At 35.6% G+C, this 14,917-nt stretch overlaps 1 protein-coding gene across 5 annotated transcripts in view; it reads left to right on the top strand.

The window, feature by feature from the left end:
- Positions 1 to 14,917, top strand: part of SPAG9 (sperm associated antigen 9) — a 112,090-nt gene that overhangs the window by 72,648 nt on the left and 24,525 nt on the right. For all 5 annotated transcript variants that reach the window (XM_054585411.1, XM_054585412.1, XM_054585415.1 and 2 more), the window contains 7 exons: positions 6,322 to 6,379; positions 7,297 to 7,449; positions 7,935 to 7,986; positions 10,130 to 10,260; positions 11,873 to 11,929; positions 12,975 to 13,148; positions 14,199 to 14,328. In XM_054585411.1, coding sequence (XP_054441386.1) covers positions 6,322 to 6,379; positions 7,297 to 7,449; positions 7,935 to 7,986; positions 10,130 to 10,260; positions 11,873 to 11,929; positions 12,975 to 13,148; positions 14,199 to 14,328 — 755 coding nt within the window. The remainder of the gene's footprint in view (positions 1 to 6,321; positions 6,380 to 7,296; positions 7,450 to 7,934; positions 7,987 to 10,129; positions 10,261 to 11,872; positions 11,930 to 12,974; positions 13,149 to 14,198; positions 14,329 to 14,917) is intronic.

Here is a 14,917-nt window from a genome sequence, read left to right as displayed (position 1 = left end):
TGTAATAATTTTAGAATGTGTGTTGCTGAAGAACACCTGGTTTAAAAAGAATAGTACAGTGGCTCTTCTATTTATCTGGTGACCTTTGCCAGACAACTTAACCTCTGGGCCTTAGTTTCTTTGTTTATAAAAGCAAGAGGTTGGACTTTTATTTCAGGAATTGGGCAAACTGCAGCTCATGGACCAAATCCAGCTTACCTCTTTCTTATGTGTGTGAATGAAGTTTTATTGGAACAAGGTCACACTTATTTGTTTATTGTCTATAGTTGCTTCTGCACTACAACAAAAGACAACTATCTGCAGCAGAGATCATATGGCTTAAAAAGCTTAAAATATTCACCATCTGACCCTGTACAGAAAAAGCTTGCTAACTCCTGTTCTAGGTCATCTCTAAAGGTCTTTTCTACAATAATTACATGATTCTGACCCATGTCAAATGGCTTTGGTGTACCTTTTCTTACAACTTAAGACCTTACAGAAATTGAAAACCTTATAGTATTTTTAAAAATCTATGCCTCTATGTTAAATTATTGATTACCAGTTATGTCCTTGACAGTTTGAAGTATTTTTCTGAAGGAAACATTAAGTTCTGTATAAACAGTGCTTCCAGTCTATCTAGAAAGAGAGATTGAAAGTATATAAGGAAATGCATTCTGTGTTAGACATGGACTCCCATTTTTAGAGTCTAAGTGAAGTAAAACATTGGAATTGAATGAGTTTACATTTCTCAAAGAGGGCCAAAGGATTAATTCATAAAGAATACCCAATTTTTACATTTAAATTTATGTTTTAACTTTATTTAACATTAAATTATACATGAAAAGTTCCTTTAAGATTTGACTGATTTAACCCTGACTGGTGTGGCTCAGTGGATGAATGCCAGCCTGTGAACCAAAGGGTCACCAGCTCAATTCCCAGTCAGGGCATATGCCTGGGTTGCAGGCCAGGTCCCCTGTTGGGGGCATGCGAGAGTCAACCACGCATTGATGTTTCTCTCCCTCACTTTCTCCCTTCCTTCCCCTCTGTCTAAAAATAAATAAAATCTGTAAAAAAAAAAAAAGGGGGGTTCAGTTGGTTTAGGGAACTGACTCCCTGGCAAAATTGAGGGGCAGATGTAAAAAATGCTAGAAAAGATAATTTTTAAATGTTTAAATTTAGATTCAAATTTATACATAGTAAAATTCACTCTGTGGTGAATATTTTGAGTTTTGACAAATGCATAGAGTTGTGTAACCACCACCAGAGTCATGTACGTCACTGACAAAGTGTCCTTCATGCTGCCCCATTGAATTTAACTAGAATGAAATACTTTTTAATGTTTGTTTACTCTGCTGCCTCATAGTCCTACATTGAGTAATCTTAATTTTTGAATATTAGGCCAAACTTTTTTTTTTTTTTGTAAAGAGTTAAGAAGTCACATAGTACTTAGAAATAATTGTGGTCTTTTAAATCAAGGATTTTCTAAAAACTTTTATCTTTCCTTTCATCTTTAAGTAAAAAAATTAAGCATAATAAATAGATTAAAAGCAAAATTCTGATACTGTGGTTTCCTTTCCACTTTGAAAATAGGAAATAGACTGTAAACTACTACCTTTTTACTTTTGCAGATATTGATATATTTATTTATAGAATGTTTTAAATTAGAAGATTTTAAAGTATTTCCATAAGTGTAGCAACTTATGCCTACATAAACACTTTTGGTCAAAGATGATAGTAAATGAAATTTCCAAGGCACTTATTTGTCCTTGGCTTCTCTTCTGTGCAGTTCAGTGACAGCAATTGAGGTCTAATACTCACTAAATGGAATATAGCTAACTAACAGAATTGTTTCCCAAGGTTCATTAATTGGACTTGGGTTGATAAATAAGTACATGACCCATTTCTATAATTCATTTTTCATTTTTCTAATTACCATATTATTATAAAACATCTCTTGTTCAAGGATATAAAATTTTTCTGATCATTATACATGTACTCAGTGCTTATTACTTTTTTCTGACTTTAATAATTTAAAAGAGATAACCCTTCACAATTTGACCTTTATCTTGATTGGTATCTCATCCCGTAACTTTCTTATTTTCATAGATCCCTTTTTCCATTCACTTTAGTCAGCTGTTCCCCATGACCACATTCTAGAACTTAGAAATCATACTTTTATGCATCCTTATGTTGGGATTTTCTTTCTCTTGATTATATTCTATATTTTCTACTTCTCCATCTTTATTAACTTCTTTCTATTGTTATTTAAACATGTTCAGGTCTTAACCATTTAAAAATAAAAATACCTGACTGGTGTGGCTCAGTGGGTTGGCCATGGTCCTGCAAACTGAGTGGTCACCAGTTGATTCCCAGTCAGGGCACGTGCCTGGGTTGCAGGCCAGGTCCCCTGTTGGGAGCATGTGAGGGGCAATCAATTGATGTTTCTCTCTCACATCAATGTTTCTCTCCCTCTCTCTCTTCCTCCTTTCCCCTCTCTCTAAAAAATAAATAAATAAAATTATTTTTAAAATAAAAAAAAAATACTGCCCTCCTCTAGCTTCAGTAGCTACCCACCCTTATCACTCACTCTTCTCCCATTTCTTGTCATGTTTTTATGCAGCAGTACCGATGAGGTGTCTGTTAGGTGCTTGGTACAACTCTAGATGCTGTGCTACATCAGTGAACAAAACAGGCCCTGGCTGGTGTGGCTCAGTGGATTGAGCACCAGCCTGCGAACCGAAAGGTGGCTGATGAGATTCCCTGTCAGGGCACTTGTCTGGACTGTGGGCTAGGTCCCTGGTTGGGGGCGTGTGAGAGGCAACTGATTGATGTGTCTCTCATACACTGATGTTTCTCTCCCTCTCTTTCTTTCTCCCTTCCCCCTCTCTAAAAGTAAATAAATAAAATATTAAAAAAAAAAAAGATGTTGACAGTTTCTTAGAGAGAAAGAAAAACAGGCTTCTTAGAAGTGTGGCTACTTTTAACTGGCAAGTTTTCCCAAGTCCCACTTGCATCTCAGCTGAGTGCAGCCTACCTGAGTGGGCATTCTACCCTACACTCACCTTGCCTGAAACAGCCTTCTTGTTTGCTGTATCCAGTGGTTCCTTCTCAGTTATTTCACATGTCCTTAAAACTGTCTTTGCTGGGTTTTTGTGATACAAGACTTTCCTGCATTCTTTTCTGCCTCTGACTTATTTCTTTTTAGGCTTCTTAGACTATTTCTTTTTAGGTTTGCAGGCTCCTCTCCTCTACCTATCTTTCAGGTATCAGTATTCTTGTTCCAGGGCTGCTTCTTTGGGAGATCTTATGTGCTCTTCTTGTTGTTTCTTGGCTTTTATGGCTAAGAAACCGTAAGTTTTATGAAACTATTGTTCCATAGTTTTCATCTCCATCCAAGATCTTTTTCTAGAGCCCCAGACTATTACTTTCAAACAGCCCATAGGCAGCTCTAGGATGATTCTAGAGCTTTACACTTGATATGTTTAAAATTCAGTTCTTCATCTTCTGTATTGTTCTGTCCCCCAAGGGTCTTCTGTACCAACTTGTAGTACCTGAATGAATGAATGACCTCACCATCCAGGCAGTTCTCCATTCTAGATCTCTCCTTCTTTCCTCACAACCAATCACAAAGAATTGTTTGCTCCCTCTCTTTAGAAAAGAAAATATACGCACACCTGCCTCCATCTTGCCTCTGCTTAAATGGCCCATCCTCCTCTAGGAAGTCTATCTTGATCCTCTAGTTAAGGCTTAGTTGTCCCTGAAATGTATGTCCATAGCACTGCATTCTGTCTATTATGCCACTCTTCATACTTTACTGTAATTTTTTTTATGTACCTGTCTATTTGAATAGACTGCAACTCAGTGTGCCCAAGTCAACTATGTCTTTTGCTCGCTCGCTGTTGAGTCTTTGGTACATTGCACAAAACTAAGTGAATGGATTCGAACTACATAGTTCGAACGGTTTTGTTTCACCTCTAAGTCTGTGACTCTTTTGGAGTTAAAACTTCTTTACTGGAGAATTCATAAGAGATCAGTATACTTTTGGAAAAGTGCCTATATAGAACTAGATAAAATTCTGCATACTTTCTCAAGAGATTAACAGATAATTCAGGAGCCCACCTATGGACCTAACTTGAGATTCAAAGCTAAAATCCAAATGAGATGTCTATGATTTTGAAAACTATCAGGCAGGTTTTTTGCTTGTTTTAATTGTAAAGTTTCCAGATACGTTATAGCCAAGTTTATGCTTGATTGAAGTCTTGAATAGAAGTTGGGCCACTTCCAGTTACGTTTCTCTTTTGGCTACAAGTTAGTGTTTATTGATATATTTCAAAGTGAAAATTTTGGACAGTTCTTTTGATGATATATTAAATTTATGAACTAGATTTTTAAGAGATTTCTTCATTGGGAATGTGTAAACTTTAGAAACTACATTATAGGATATGACTCCCATGTATCTCAATTTCTCATATTTATAATATACTTTATTGGATTTAGTTGATGGTTTCTGCACATCTTTTCAATTTTGTCTCCTCTCTCTCATTTTGAAATGAATGAGTGTAGATCTCGCATTCTGAAAACAATCTAATTGAGATTCTCTTTCATTTTTCTCTTGGGCTGCTTACCCAGGAGAATATTCTGGTGTGTATGCTTTTAAATACTTTAATATACTGCTTTTTAAGCTAGGTGTTCTTGGCTGCTGTTCTCATTTAATGCTTTCTCATCTTTTTTTTTCCTGCTCAGCTATTTTTTTGTGCCTTGCATATATTTTCAGCTTTTATGCGTATCTCCCCTGTGTGCTTGAGAGTATAGCAAACATAGTCATTATATAAACTTTTAAAAACAAATCTAAACTTTATTTCTTCTGATTCTATAGCTTTATTGAAAAGTTAACATTAGTGTTTAAAGCAAATATTTCAACGTGTCTTGCCAAAATTTATTTTGGAATTGGAATATGGAAACTTTTTTAGTGCTTATTTATTTTCAGTTTTGGAAAACACCTAAATAGATAATTAAATAAGCACAATTTCTGATATTTAATTCTTTATGGCAGAAGTATTCTGGTCTTTGAGAATATTTCAGATAATTATAATACAGACAAAATATGAGTCCATATCTGAGCATTGAATTTTTAGCATTCCTATTGAAATATTTGAAGTCATGTTAATTAATACCTTTTTTAAAATAAGGGGATATATTAACTCTTTTACGTAGTTTTCTTTAGAAATATTTTCTTCCTGTTTACCTAGGTTATGAATATTACTTATTCCATTATATGTGATTTTCCAACATTAGCTTAGGGTTAAATGAACATTGAGTCTTGGTTTTGTTTTTCTTTGCTTTTTTTGTTTGTTTTTGAAACTTTTTGAAATATATTTCCTAGTGTGTTCTTTTATTTCTTCTGTTTCTTATGAGTAATAAGTTAAAGAGCTTTCTTCTCCCTAAAGATCACTACATTGGATCTTACATTGAATGCTCTACCTGCCTACCTCACAGTGCTCATTAAATTGGTAAACACAATTCTATAAAGTGACAGCTGAACAATATCATTTCAGATGTGACACTTTGAAGGGAACTTATGTTATTGATCTGAGGTTTTCAATCTCATTATATTCAATTTTACAATGCAAAAGAATTGGTAAAGCATTTTTTTAGGTATAAGTTATCTGAACATCCTTATGAATGAAGGAAATCCTTGTAATATCTGTCTTATGCACATCATTTTGCATTTAAATCATAGCATTGTGATTCCAGGTGTTTTTCATATCATGCATAAAACTTTACAGATTAACGACCTATTTTCATGCTGTTTCTCACAGAAAACATTTCTTGTTCTTTGTTTTTGCTTTACATGGAATGCATGGGCTTTAAGACCATAATTTCTTTGGTAAGGTTTCATCTGCATTGGGGTTTCGTCTTTCTCTGTCCTTGTTTCTGCCTGTTCTCTATGAATAAGGCCTACTTTTTAGGGAAAAGCCTAAAATACCAGTCTGTGATTGGAAATGATTTCTGGTCCATATTAATGCTGTTCCTTTTTCCCCCCCAGATGCTGTTACATTTTAGAATATTTGGCAGAAAAGTCTTGATCCTTTTGAAATACTCTGAGAAAATATAGACTAATGGTTATAAAGAATTGGCTAACAAAATCTTTAGCTTAGTTTTATGATGGAAAATTATAATTTTATAATCCACTCAAGTAGATAGATCATGGAATTATAGACAAAGTCAGATTACTGAAGGAGATACAATATTTATAAAATAACATTTGCAACTATAGCTTATAAGCTCATATAATTTTTAATAAATTTATTTTCAAAGTTTTTATCCTTTTTCCTTTGCTAGGAATGGGTCGTGAAGTTGAGAATCTTATATTAGAAAATACACAACTGTTGGAAACCAAGTAAGTATATACAGAAATATTAGCAATGAAGAAAACATACTGAATTTTCTTCTTAGCCAAGTCAGTGACATTTCTTCAACACAGCACTAATGCTGTCTTACTACCCCATCTTATTCCCCTTCTCTGTGTGTGGCCTTGTGCATGTACACACACACACACACACGGACATGCAAATAGGTCACAGGACCTAATTTTACAGATGAGTAGTTTTATTGCTCAGTTGTTTGCAGGTATTTCCATCTCCTTTCCACTGTACAAGTATTAATATTCTGGATGTATCCTGTGTGTGTTTTGCTCTTTCCCAAGGATGTCAGTCTTACCTCTTCTTTTCCTGGTGTTTCTTTTATTTCTGCGTAAATGTTTTGCTCTATACCCAGCCCATTTCGTTCAAGTTCTCCGCCATAGTTGTAGGTTCTCAGGTGCAGTCAGTGGAGTCCTAGGCCCTCAAACACATTGGAGTCCTGTTTAGTGGGGTAGGTCCTGAGTCATAGGGAAAACTTCAGGGCCCATTGTTAACGTACATCAGAGCAGCTTTGGGCATCTGTGTATATCCAAAACAGAGTGCATCTGTAATGAGGTCATGTGTCCACTGTACCCAAAAATTAGATCTTAGGGGTTTTTTCCTAGTTCAGACATTTTTCTCATTAATTATTAAAGTTAAATATGAGGATTAATTTTACTTTATTGATTAGGTAATATCTTCAGAACTTATTAACAGTAGAACTCTTACGGATGCTATCAGACCGTTGCTTTGTTTCTTTTTACCTTTATCTACAAACAACATCAGGTAGAAAGCCTTCAAAGGATTCAGTTTTTCAGCTTTATGATTGTATATTACTTTAGCCTACAAGAGAATAAGCTGAAAGATGGAAAGAATATTTGTTTGTAATGATGCACTTGAAACATGTGTTTCGTAGAAATGCTTTGAATGTAGTGAAGAACGATTTGATAGCAAAAGTGGATGAACTGACCTGTGAGAAAGACGTGCTGCAAGGGGAGCTGGAGGCTGTGAAGCAAGCCAAGCTGAAGCTGGAGGAAAAGAACAAAGAACTGGAGGAAGAGCTGAGGAAGTAAGCTTTCACCATGCTACTCTAAACCTGTCTTTGCCAGTGGGCCTCCAAGGGTTATAGGGATAACCCTGAGACTGATGCCAGTGGCCCTCTCAAACCAAGAGCGGCCAGGAGCTGCCTGGGAGGCTGACGTGCCCGTCTGATTGCTTCTGTTGTGAGCAAGCCCCGCCATTTACTGAATAGCAGCATTTTTTGTGTCTGTCGTGATGTGAAAAAAGTTAGAAGAACTGTTCAAAATTGCTAATAAGGAAATGAGAAGCCCTCATCATTTTCTTTCACCTAACCTCCTTTCATAGCTCTTTTGTTTTGTTTTTTCTTAGTACAGTGCTATGATAACCTTCCCCTAAATGAAGGCAGCTAAATAAAGATTCTGTTTGGAAACAAGAAAATAATCATTAGTGGTGGTTAAATTTCTTTACCTACTCTTTCATTCTTTTAAAAGAGGAACTCAACTCAAATAACATGTTTGTTTTTTTCCCCGCTAGAGCTCGTGCAGAAGCTGAAGATGCAAGGCAAAAAGCAAAAGATGACGATGATGTAGGTTTACGGTTTTGGACTTACTTTCTTGCTGTATGATATTTTAGTTTTGGGGGGAAGTCTTGTTAATTAAGCTTTGGATATACTATTATAAAGATTTTAAAAAACAAGTCAGTAGACGTGTTCAGTCATGAATAGGATATCCGTGTTCCCACGTGACATGTAAGTGCAGAGCTCTCTAGCGACATGTGATGTGCTCATTTTTCCCCTGTGACTCTGCCCTGACCTGTTCCACATATTCAAGTTCATGGACCAACTGGGACACTTTTTAGTGTTTTTTTTTTTTTTTTCTTGTTGTTTGGCTTCATATTTTGACTTAGAAATATGAAAGCTTAATAATACAAATTGTTTAAAAGCATTAAACATAAAAAGATGAAGTCTAGCATTTAATACTAGGCCACTAACGCATAATGTTGTCAACATATTTGAATACAAAAGAATAAACACAGTGGTACCTCAGTACTCAATTAATTCGTTCTGAACCCGTGACGAGCACCGAACGATGAAGCATTTTCTCTTTTGGGGCGGCATTGTGACTCATAAAACTCCTAGCAAGTGCCATGAGTCCCTAGCAAGCACTGAGTGCTGAAATGCATTGAGTTCAGGGTTTGATGAGTTCTGATGCTGACGAGTACCAAGGTATGACTGTATGAGCTAATTGCCAATGTTATTAGCATACCAGCTGTTCTGTTGGTTGCTAGGTTATCTTTCTTATAACAGGTGTTTGCTACTTAAGTATCAGTCTTGAGCTATATGGGTGTCCTGGGCACAATGATTTTTTAATATAATATTTGATATATTAAAATATATATGTAATATAATAAGTTATGAATAGTTGCATTATAATAAATTAACATTATAAATCTACTACCCAACTGGAGAAATAGGACATTTTCAAACTTTGGAGCTACTCTGTGCTTCTCCCCTCAAGAGGAATCTACTAATCCTGTGTTTATCATTTTCTCACCTTAAATAAAAATAATTTTATCATATCACATACATGTATGCATACAAAGTATGGTTTAATTTTCATTGTTTCTGCATTTTATATGGTATTTAGTCTGGGAGACTTGTGTCTTTTACTCCGTTATGTCTTTGATATTCACCTGTATTGTAGTTAGTACCGGTCATTCATGTTCACTGCTTTATAATATCCCATTATATGAATATATTACAGTTTATGTGTCATTTCCTGCTAATAAATGTTTAGGTTGTTTTCAGCTTCTTAGTCCCACAAACAATGATGTCTATAAGAACATTCCAATACAAGTCTCCTGGTTTTTCCCATGTTATTACCTAGTTCTGGGATTTCTGTATTGCGAACTCCTTTAATTATTTGTTGTTTGGCTTTTATTTAAAGGAGAGGCTAAGTTCTGTGGCAGGACAAAGGATGAGAATGCTCTCAGCCTCATTCTTACCGTCCCAAGTCTTTCTGCTTCGATCCAAAATGTGCCAACTTCACTGAGCAAAACAAAAGCTTTACAGTTAATCTAACTGTAGATTCCTCCTTTAGAAATCAGCACTAAAAGGAAGTTGACCTGAGCATACCTTTTTGGGGTCTTACCATACTCTCGTTCCTCATTCTTCCTAACAAGAATTCTGTTTAATACCATTGTCTTTATCTTGTATTTCTGTTGGTGTTTTAGTGACTCCTAGAGTTGGGTACCTTAGTAACCAGCCAGTAAGCTTATGCTTTACAGTGGCCTCAGGGGCATATGGATTGATAGTTTGAGATAAATGAACTCCTTTTAAAACTAACACATAACTAATTTATGAATGACTAGCATTTGTTATAGAACATAAATTTAAAATAATATTGTTAGAGCAACATTTCCAGGTGAGCATATTAAATATATTTAGATAACAGTTAATTTTTGGTTTTAGTTCAGAATCTGCACTGCTATTTGTATTTCCTTTATGTTCGAATATCTGTATTTATATTCAGAAATTAAATTGTCTACCTCTTTTTGGTTGTAATTATTTAAATCTCTATTGATTTTATTTTTATAAGGTCATTTTTAAGTGATTCACTAGATTAGAATGTAAGGAATGTTTCAAACCTTGAAGACTTTGCTTAATTCTGAGATAACACCAAAACAGATACGGGCTCCCAGAGTGAGTTGTAGTCTTCTTTTCATTATAGAGTGATATTCCCACAGCCCAGAGGAAGCGGTTTACTAGAGTAGAAATGGCCCGCGTTCTAATGGAGAGAAACCAGTATAAAGAGAGATTGATGGAGCTTCAGGAAGCTGTTCGATGGACAGAGATGATTCGGTTTGTATGAGAAGTACCTCTGGTGTTTTTCTAGTATTGTTTCCTAGTTTTCAATATTTCTTCATTCAGAATTGGAGCCCTGCCTTTGGGATCCAAGCCCCTTGCTCTGTTACTAGGAGAAACTTTCTAAATTAACACTTGGAATTGCTAACAGAATTGTGATCAAAGTGTGTACTTTTTGGGCCAGTAAAGGGCTGTTGGAGAATGTTCCCACAACCTCTAAAATACAATTGCTACTACGTAGGAATGGTGTTCATTTTTCAGAAGAATATGGAAATTGATATTACTTTTGCAATAATGTCAGGAAAATATAAGAATTTCATGTGCCACATAGGGAACAATCATTTTTACTCAGTGTCTTCCTGTAAAATGCTCTTGCTGGCTTTTCCCTCCCTTTTGACTATTCATGCAAGATGCCACTTCCATTGAGATCTTTGTCAGATCTGAAGTCTCACCTCTAAAGCTGCCTCTGAGGGTCAGACTCTCAGTAACAGTAAGCCTTTAATTTAGGAAGAGCTCATGAAAAGTGTGTAAATTAGTTAACCCCCACTTTGCCCGTGTTTTTGAGTTTGGACTGTCACATCAGATTGACCAGTAATAGTACACACATAACAAATGCATAGTTTATGAACATATTTTCTGACCTCCAACATTTACTTCCTTATGATTACATTAATTTAGCAGTTTATATATCCTTTTCCAATGTTATACTAGAATTCTATAGAATATGTACAGTTTCCTGAAAGTATAGTTGTGTTTATCTACCAAGAAGGAAGGAGATTAGTATTCTGATCTATCTTTATTGTATATTAAAAAAAAAAACAACCTAATGTCCTAAGAAATGTGTTCTTAATTCCAGCATTTAATGAACAGTAAATAGATAATGAATAAATAGTTTAAAAACTGAGGTATATAGGTAGGCTCCACTTTTTATTGCTATTTTTAATTCTAGCATCCAAATGGTAGTCAATAAGTGAAAATAAATGTTAGCTTACTTTTCACTTTTCCCATTGAATTAAAAGATGTTTTAATTGAGTCTTTTAAAAAAAAAAGTGAAAGGGGGGCTCTCATGGTGATGGCAGAACCCCTACCATCTCACTGAATCGCCATGTGTTTTGATGTTTTGTGGAATTACCTATCAATCTAGTTTATCCCCTTTTCTGTTCCTTTTTTCAGTGATGAGAAAGCTTTAGTCCTGTGAAAAATGACGCAAACAGTAAAATTATAAGCTACTTTGTGACAGCTGGGAGTATAGACAAAACAGACCTTTATGTAAAAACAGGGATTTACAAGGCAGTCTGTTGATAAAAAGGAGAGAGGTAGAGGTTCTGTCTTCAATAAAAAAATTTTAAATAGGAACATTCAGGCATATTGGCTATCTGTCCAGCACACGTACCAGGTTTATCTCTATCAGTAGGTTGAGCTCTTTGAGGGAGAGGTGGTAATTTAGTTGTAGCCTTAGCAGACTGACTGGCATGATAGGTCAAAGTAACTACTTAGTGAATTTAATTGTTGACTTTACTTGTATCCCATGAACTTCTTTGGTCCTTAGTTCTCAGAAAACTAGAACACCACTGATAAGACATTTTCTTTCTTTCTTTTTTTAATGTAGAGCATCAAGAGAAAATCCAGCCATGCAGGAAAAAAAAAGGTCAAGCATCTGGCAGTTGTAAGTATCTTGAAACACATGAAGACGTTAGATAGCACTTTCAGACAAAATTACAGTCAAAATTTATTTTCAAGAATGATTTGGTGCCTCTTCCCTTCCTTAGTTCCCTTCCTCCCTTCTTCCTTTTCTTAAATTTGGGACATATAGCTAAACTGAACCTTTTCTTTTTTGATACATAGTGTGCCAACTCGGTAAGGCTGTTCTTGAGGACAAAAATAATGCTGTCGTAAGCTGCATCATTTTGGGTTATGCATTTGATGGATACCTCTAATAAATTAAATAAAATAATGGGGAATTATTCATAGAGTTGATAATTACCTGGGTCCCCATTACTAAGGACTTACTCACTGATTGTGTGATTGTAAGGAACTTCACAAAGCAAAGATGAGAAATTTAGAGGTTATGGGGTTTGAGTAGTGTGTGTATGTCAGTTTTGGACTTGAATTCTGTTCGTGCCAGAAGTACTATGTATTTAGTGTGCTTAATACTTACCTCCCCTTTTTGGTGAATCTGCTATTTAATAAAAGTATTGATTTTTTTTTTGAGTGAATGTGAAAATAGTTATTTAAATTTAGTTTAATAAGTGTGTAAGATATGTGTTCCTGTACTTTATTGTGACTATTTTTAGAACTGGTGTCTTAGGCTCCTGTTCAAACCATGCAGCCATAGTCTTGCTGTTTAACACTACTCTTAACACGATGCCAAGTAGGAGTTAGCTAAAGGGACAACCTTAATTTATTTTTTCGTTACAAGACGTTCCGGTACTTCAGAGCTTCTTCCTTTCGTTATGGGAATTGCTAATTAAAGAACTGGGATCCTATGCTAAGCAGTGGTTTCTCTTTCCTGAATGGCTGCATTTGGCTGTATTTGGCTGTGAGTTACTGCTAGGGCTGCTCTGTGTGACTATGAAAAAAAATTTTTTGGCCAGTTTCTAACTCAATTGCCTTGTAAAAAAGCACTTTGGAATTTGTGGAAAATTATGGATTGTTCTTTACAGCATGTGTAATACATATATAGACACATACACTCACTTTTTTCTTTTTAGTTTTAGCCGACTTTTCAGCTCCTCAAGTAATACTACCAAGAAACCTGAACCACCTGTTAATCTGAAGTATAATGCACCCACCTCTCATGTTACTCCTTCTGTCAAGAAAAGAAGCAGCACCTTATCTCAGCTCCCAGGGGATAAGTCCAAAGCCTTTGACTTCCTGAGTGAGGAGTAAGTATTTTCCAAACTAGTTGTTATGCCTTCAGTAAGTTAGCAGTTCACAATGTCCTTGCCACTTAGCAGATCAACTATAAGTGTTAATCTATACATAAACTATTTCTATAACTTGGCTATCTTTAAGAAAATTACTTGTAGTCATTACCTCCTACAAAAATTTCATTTGTTTTCATAAAGAGAAGGAACTTTCTATTTTTTTTAATGTTCCCTTTGTGCTGATATTGGTAAATATTAATAGAAATATTAAGGGCTTACATAAACCTTTATCCTAAATCTTTGAACATTTCCTTTGGTGTCAGAAGGACTTGTTTTTTTTTTATCCTGACTCTGCTTCTCATTAGGTACATGAACCTCTCAGAGCCCCAGTTTTTTGCCAGGGGAATGAGTATAATAACCTATCTCAGAGGTGTTAGGATTAAATTATATAGTGTCTGTAAAGTGTCTGACACAGGGGTAGATTTGTTAACTGTCAGATACACAGCAAATCATCTCACAAAAAATTTAAATGGCCCAGAGAAATACAAATTATTTTCATAGTATTTTGTTTCACATCTCTAAAGCTTAGCAAATCAGTTTGCGTATTTGTCTTCTGAAACAAGTTAATGAGATCCAAGAGTTAACTAGTATTACCTTCCTAAGAAGATTTATTGGTCTTATTTAGTGGTCTTTAGTTACTTCTAGCACATTTCCTGGCATTAGAATATTCTCAATATATATTTTTTCAAATGAACAAAAAGAAAAAAGAAAAAAAGGAGGAAGCAAAAATACTTAAGAATTTTTCCCTTTCATATAGCCAGAATCTGAAACCTGATAGAAATTTGATGGCTGATTCAATATAATACGCTGCTTACTAACCTGCTAAAACTTAGACACTGTATTCACTGCATAACTTTAAGAACAGGTTTGGTATAACACTTTAAGGAGGAATCTTAGTGTAAAGTAAACTAAGCTGAAATCATGTAATTTTTCTTATTTTTGCTGTTTGAGGGGGAGAGCTACTGTTATATTCACTTAATTTAAAAAGGAAATTTCTTTTCCTTTTAGAACTGAAGCTAGTTTAGCCTCACGCAGAGAACAAAAGAGAGAACAGTATCGTCAGGTAAAGGCACATGTTCAGAAGGAAGACGGTAGAGTGCAGGCTTTTGGCTGGAGCCTGCCTCAAAAGTACAAACAGGTAATGTGTGAACCTGGTAAGAGCATCTAGTGGGAAATGCAGAGTAATGGGAGTATGGCTGGGCATGAAGGAATTGCAAATCCTACTCCAAACCCACTCATTTCAAGCTAAGAGGAGTTGTCACCCACTTAGAGAAGTGTTGATGATAGTGGGTGTCAGGCTGTTTTCCACAGCCCTGGAGCCCAGAGAAATGCCTGAGTCTGGAAGGGGCGGGGGGGGGCGGTCAGTGGGAGGTGGCCCAGTGCATGGAACTCGAAGTATCCAGCTTGGATTTAATATTTAAAGATTTCATTTTTTGAAGGAAAGAAAAAAAGCACCTATTGTTTAAAAGTTTTAAGAAGCCATTGACGTGGAACCTTTCAAAATGTTGACTTAATACTGAGTTTAGGTCTTCAGGAACTTTACCTGTCTATTCCACATTCTCTTACCACCAAAGACTCAGCAACACATTCATTAATATCCTCTCTCCCTGTCCCCATCCTTCCCGCCAACCCCCCTCACACACATACACCTTCCCACTGCTACTCCCACACATGTGAATTAGTCTTCTGAGATCCCATAGCATCTTACTTATTTTCTCTAATTGCTT

The sequence above is a fragment of the Pteronotus mesoamericanus genome, unplaced genomic scaffold (assembly GCF_021234165.1).
Source record: "Pteronotus mesoamericanus isolate MK-2021 breed Mesoamerican mustached bat unplaced genomic scaffold, CSHL_Meso_final contig_84, whole genome shotgun sequence".
NCBI lineage: Eukaryota > Metazoa > Chordata > Mammalia > Chiroptera > Mormoopidae > Pteronotus > Pteronotus mesoamericanus.
This window is presented reverse-complemented; position numbering and strand designations above follow the sequence as displayed.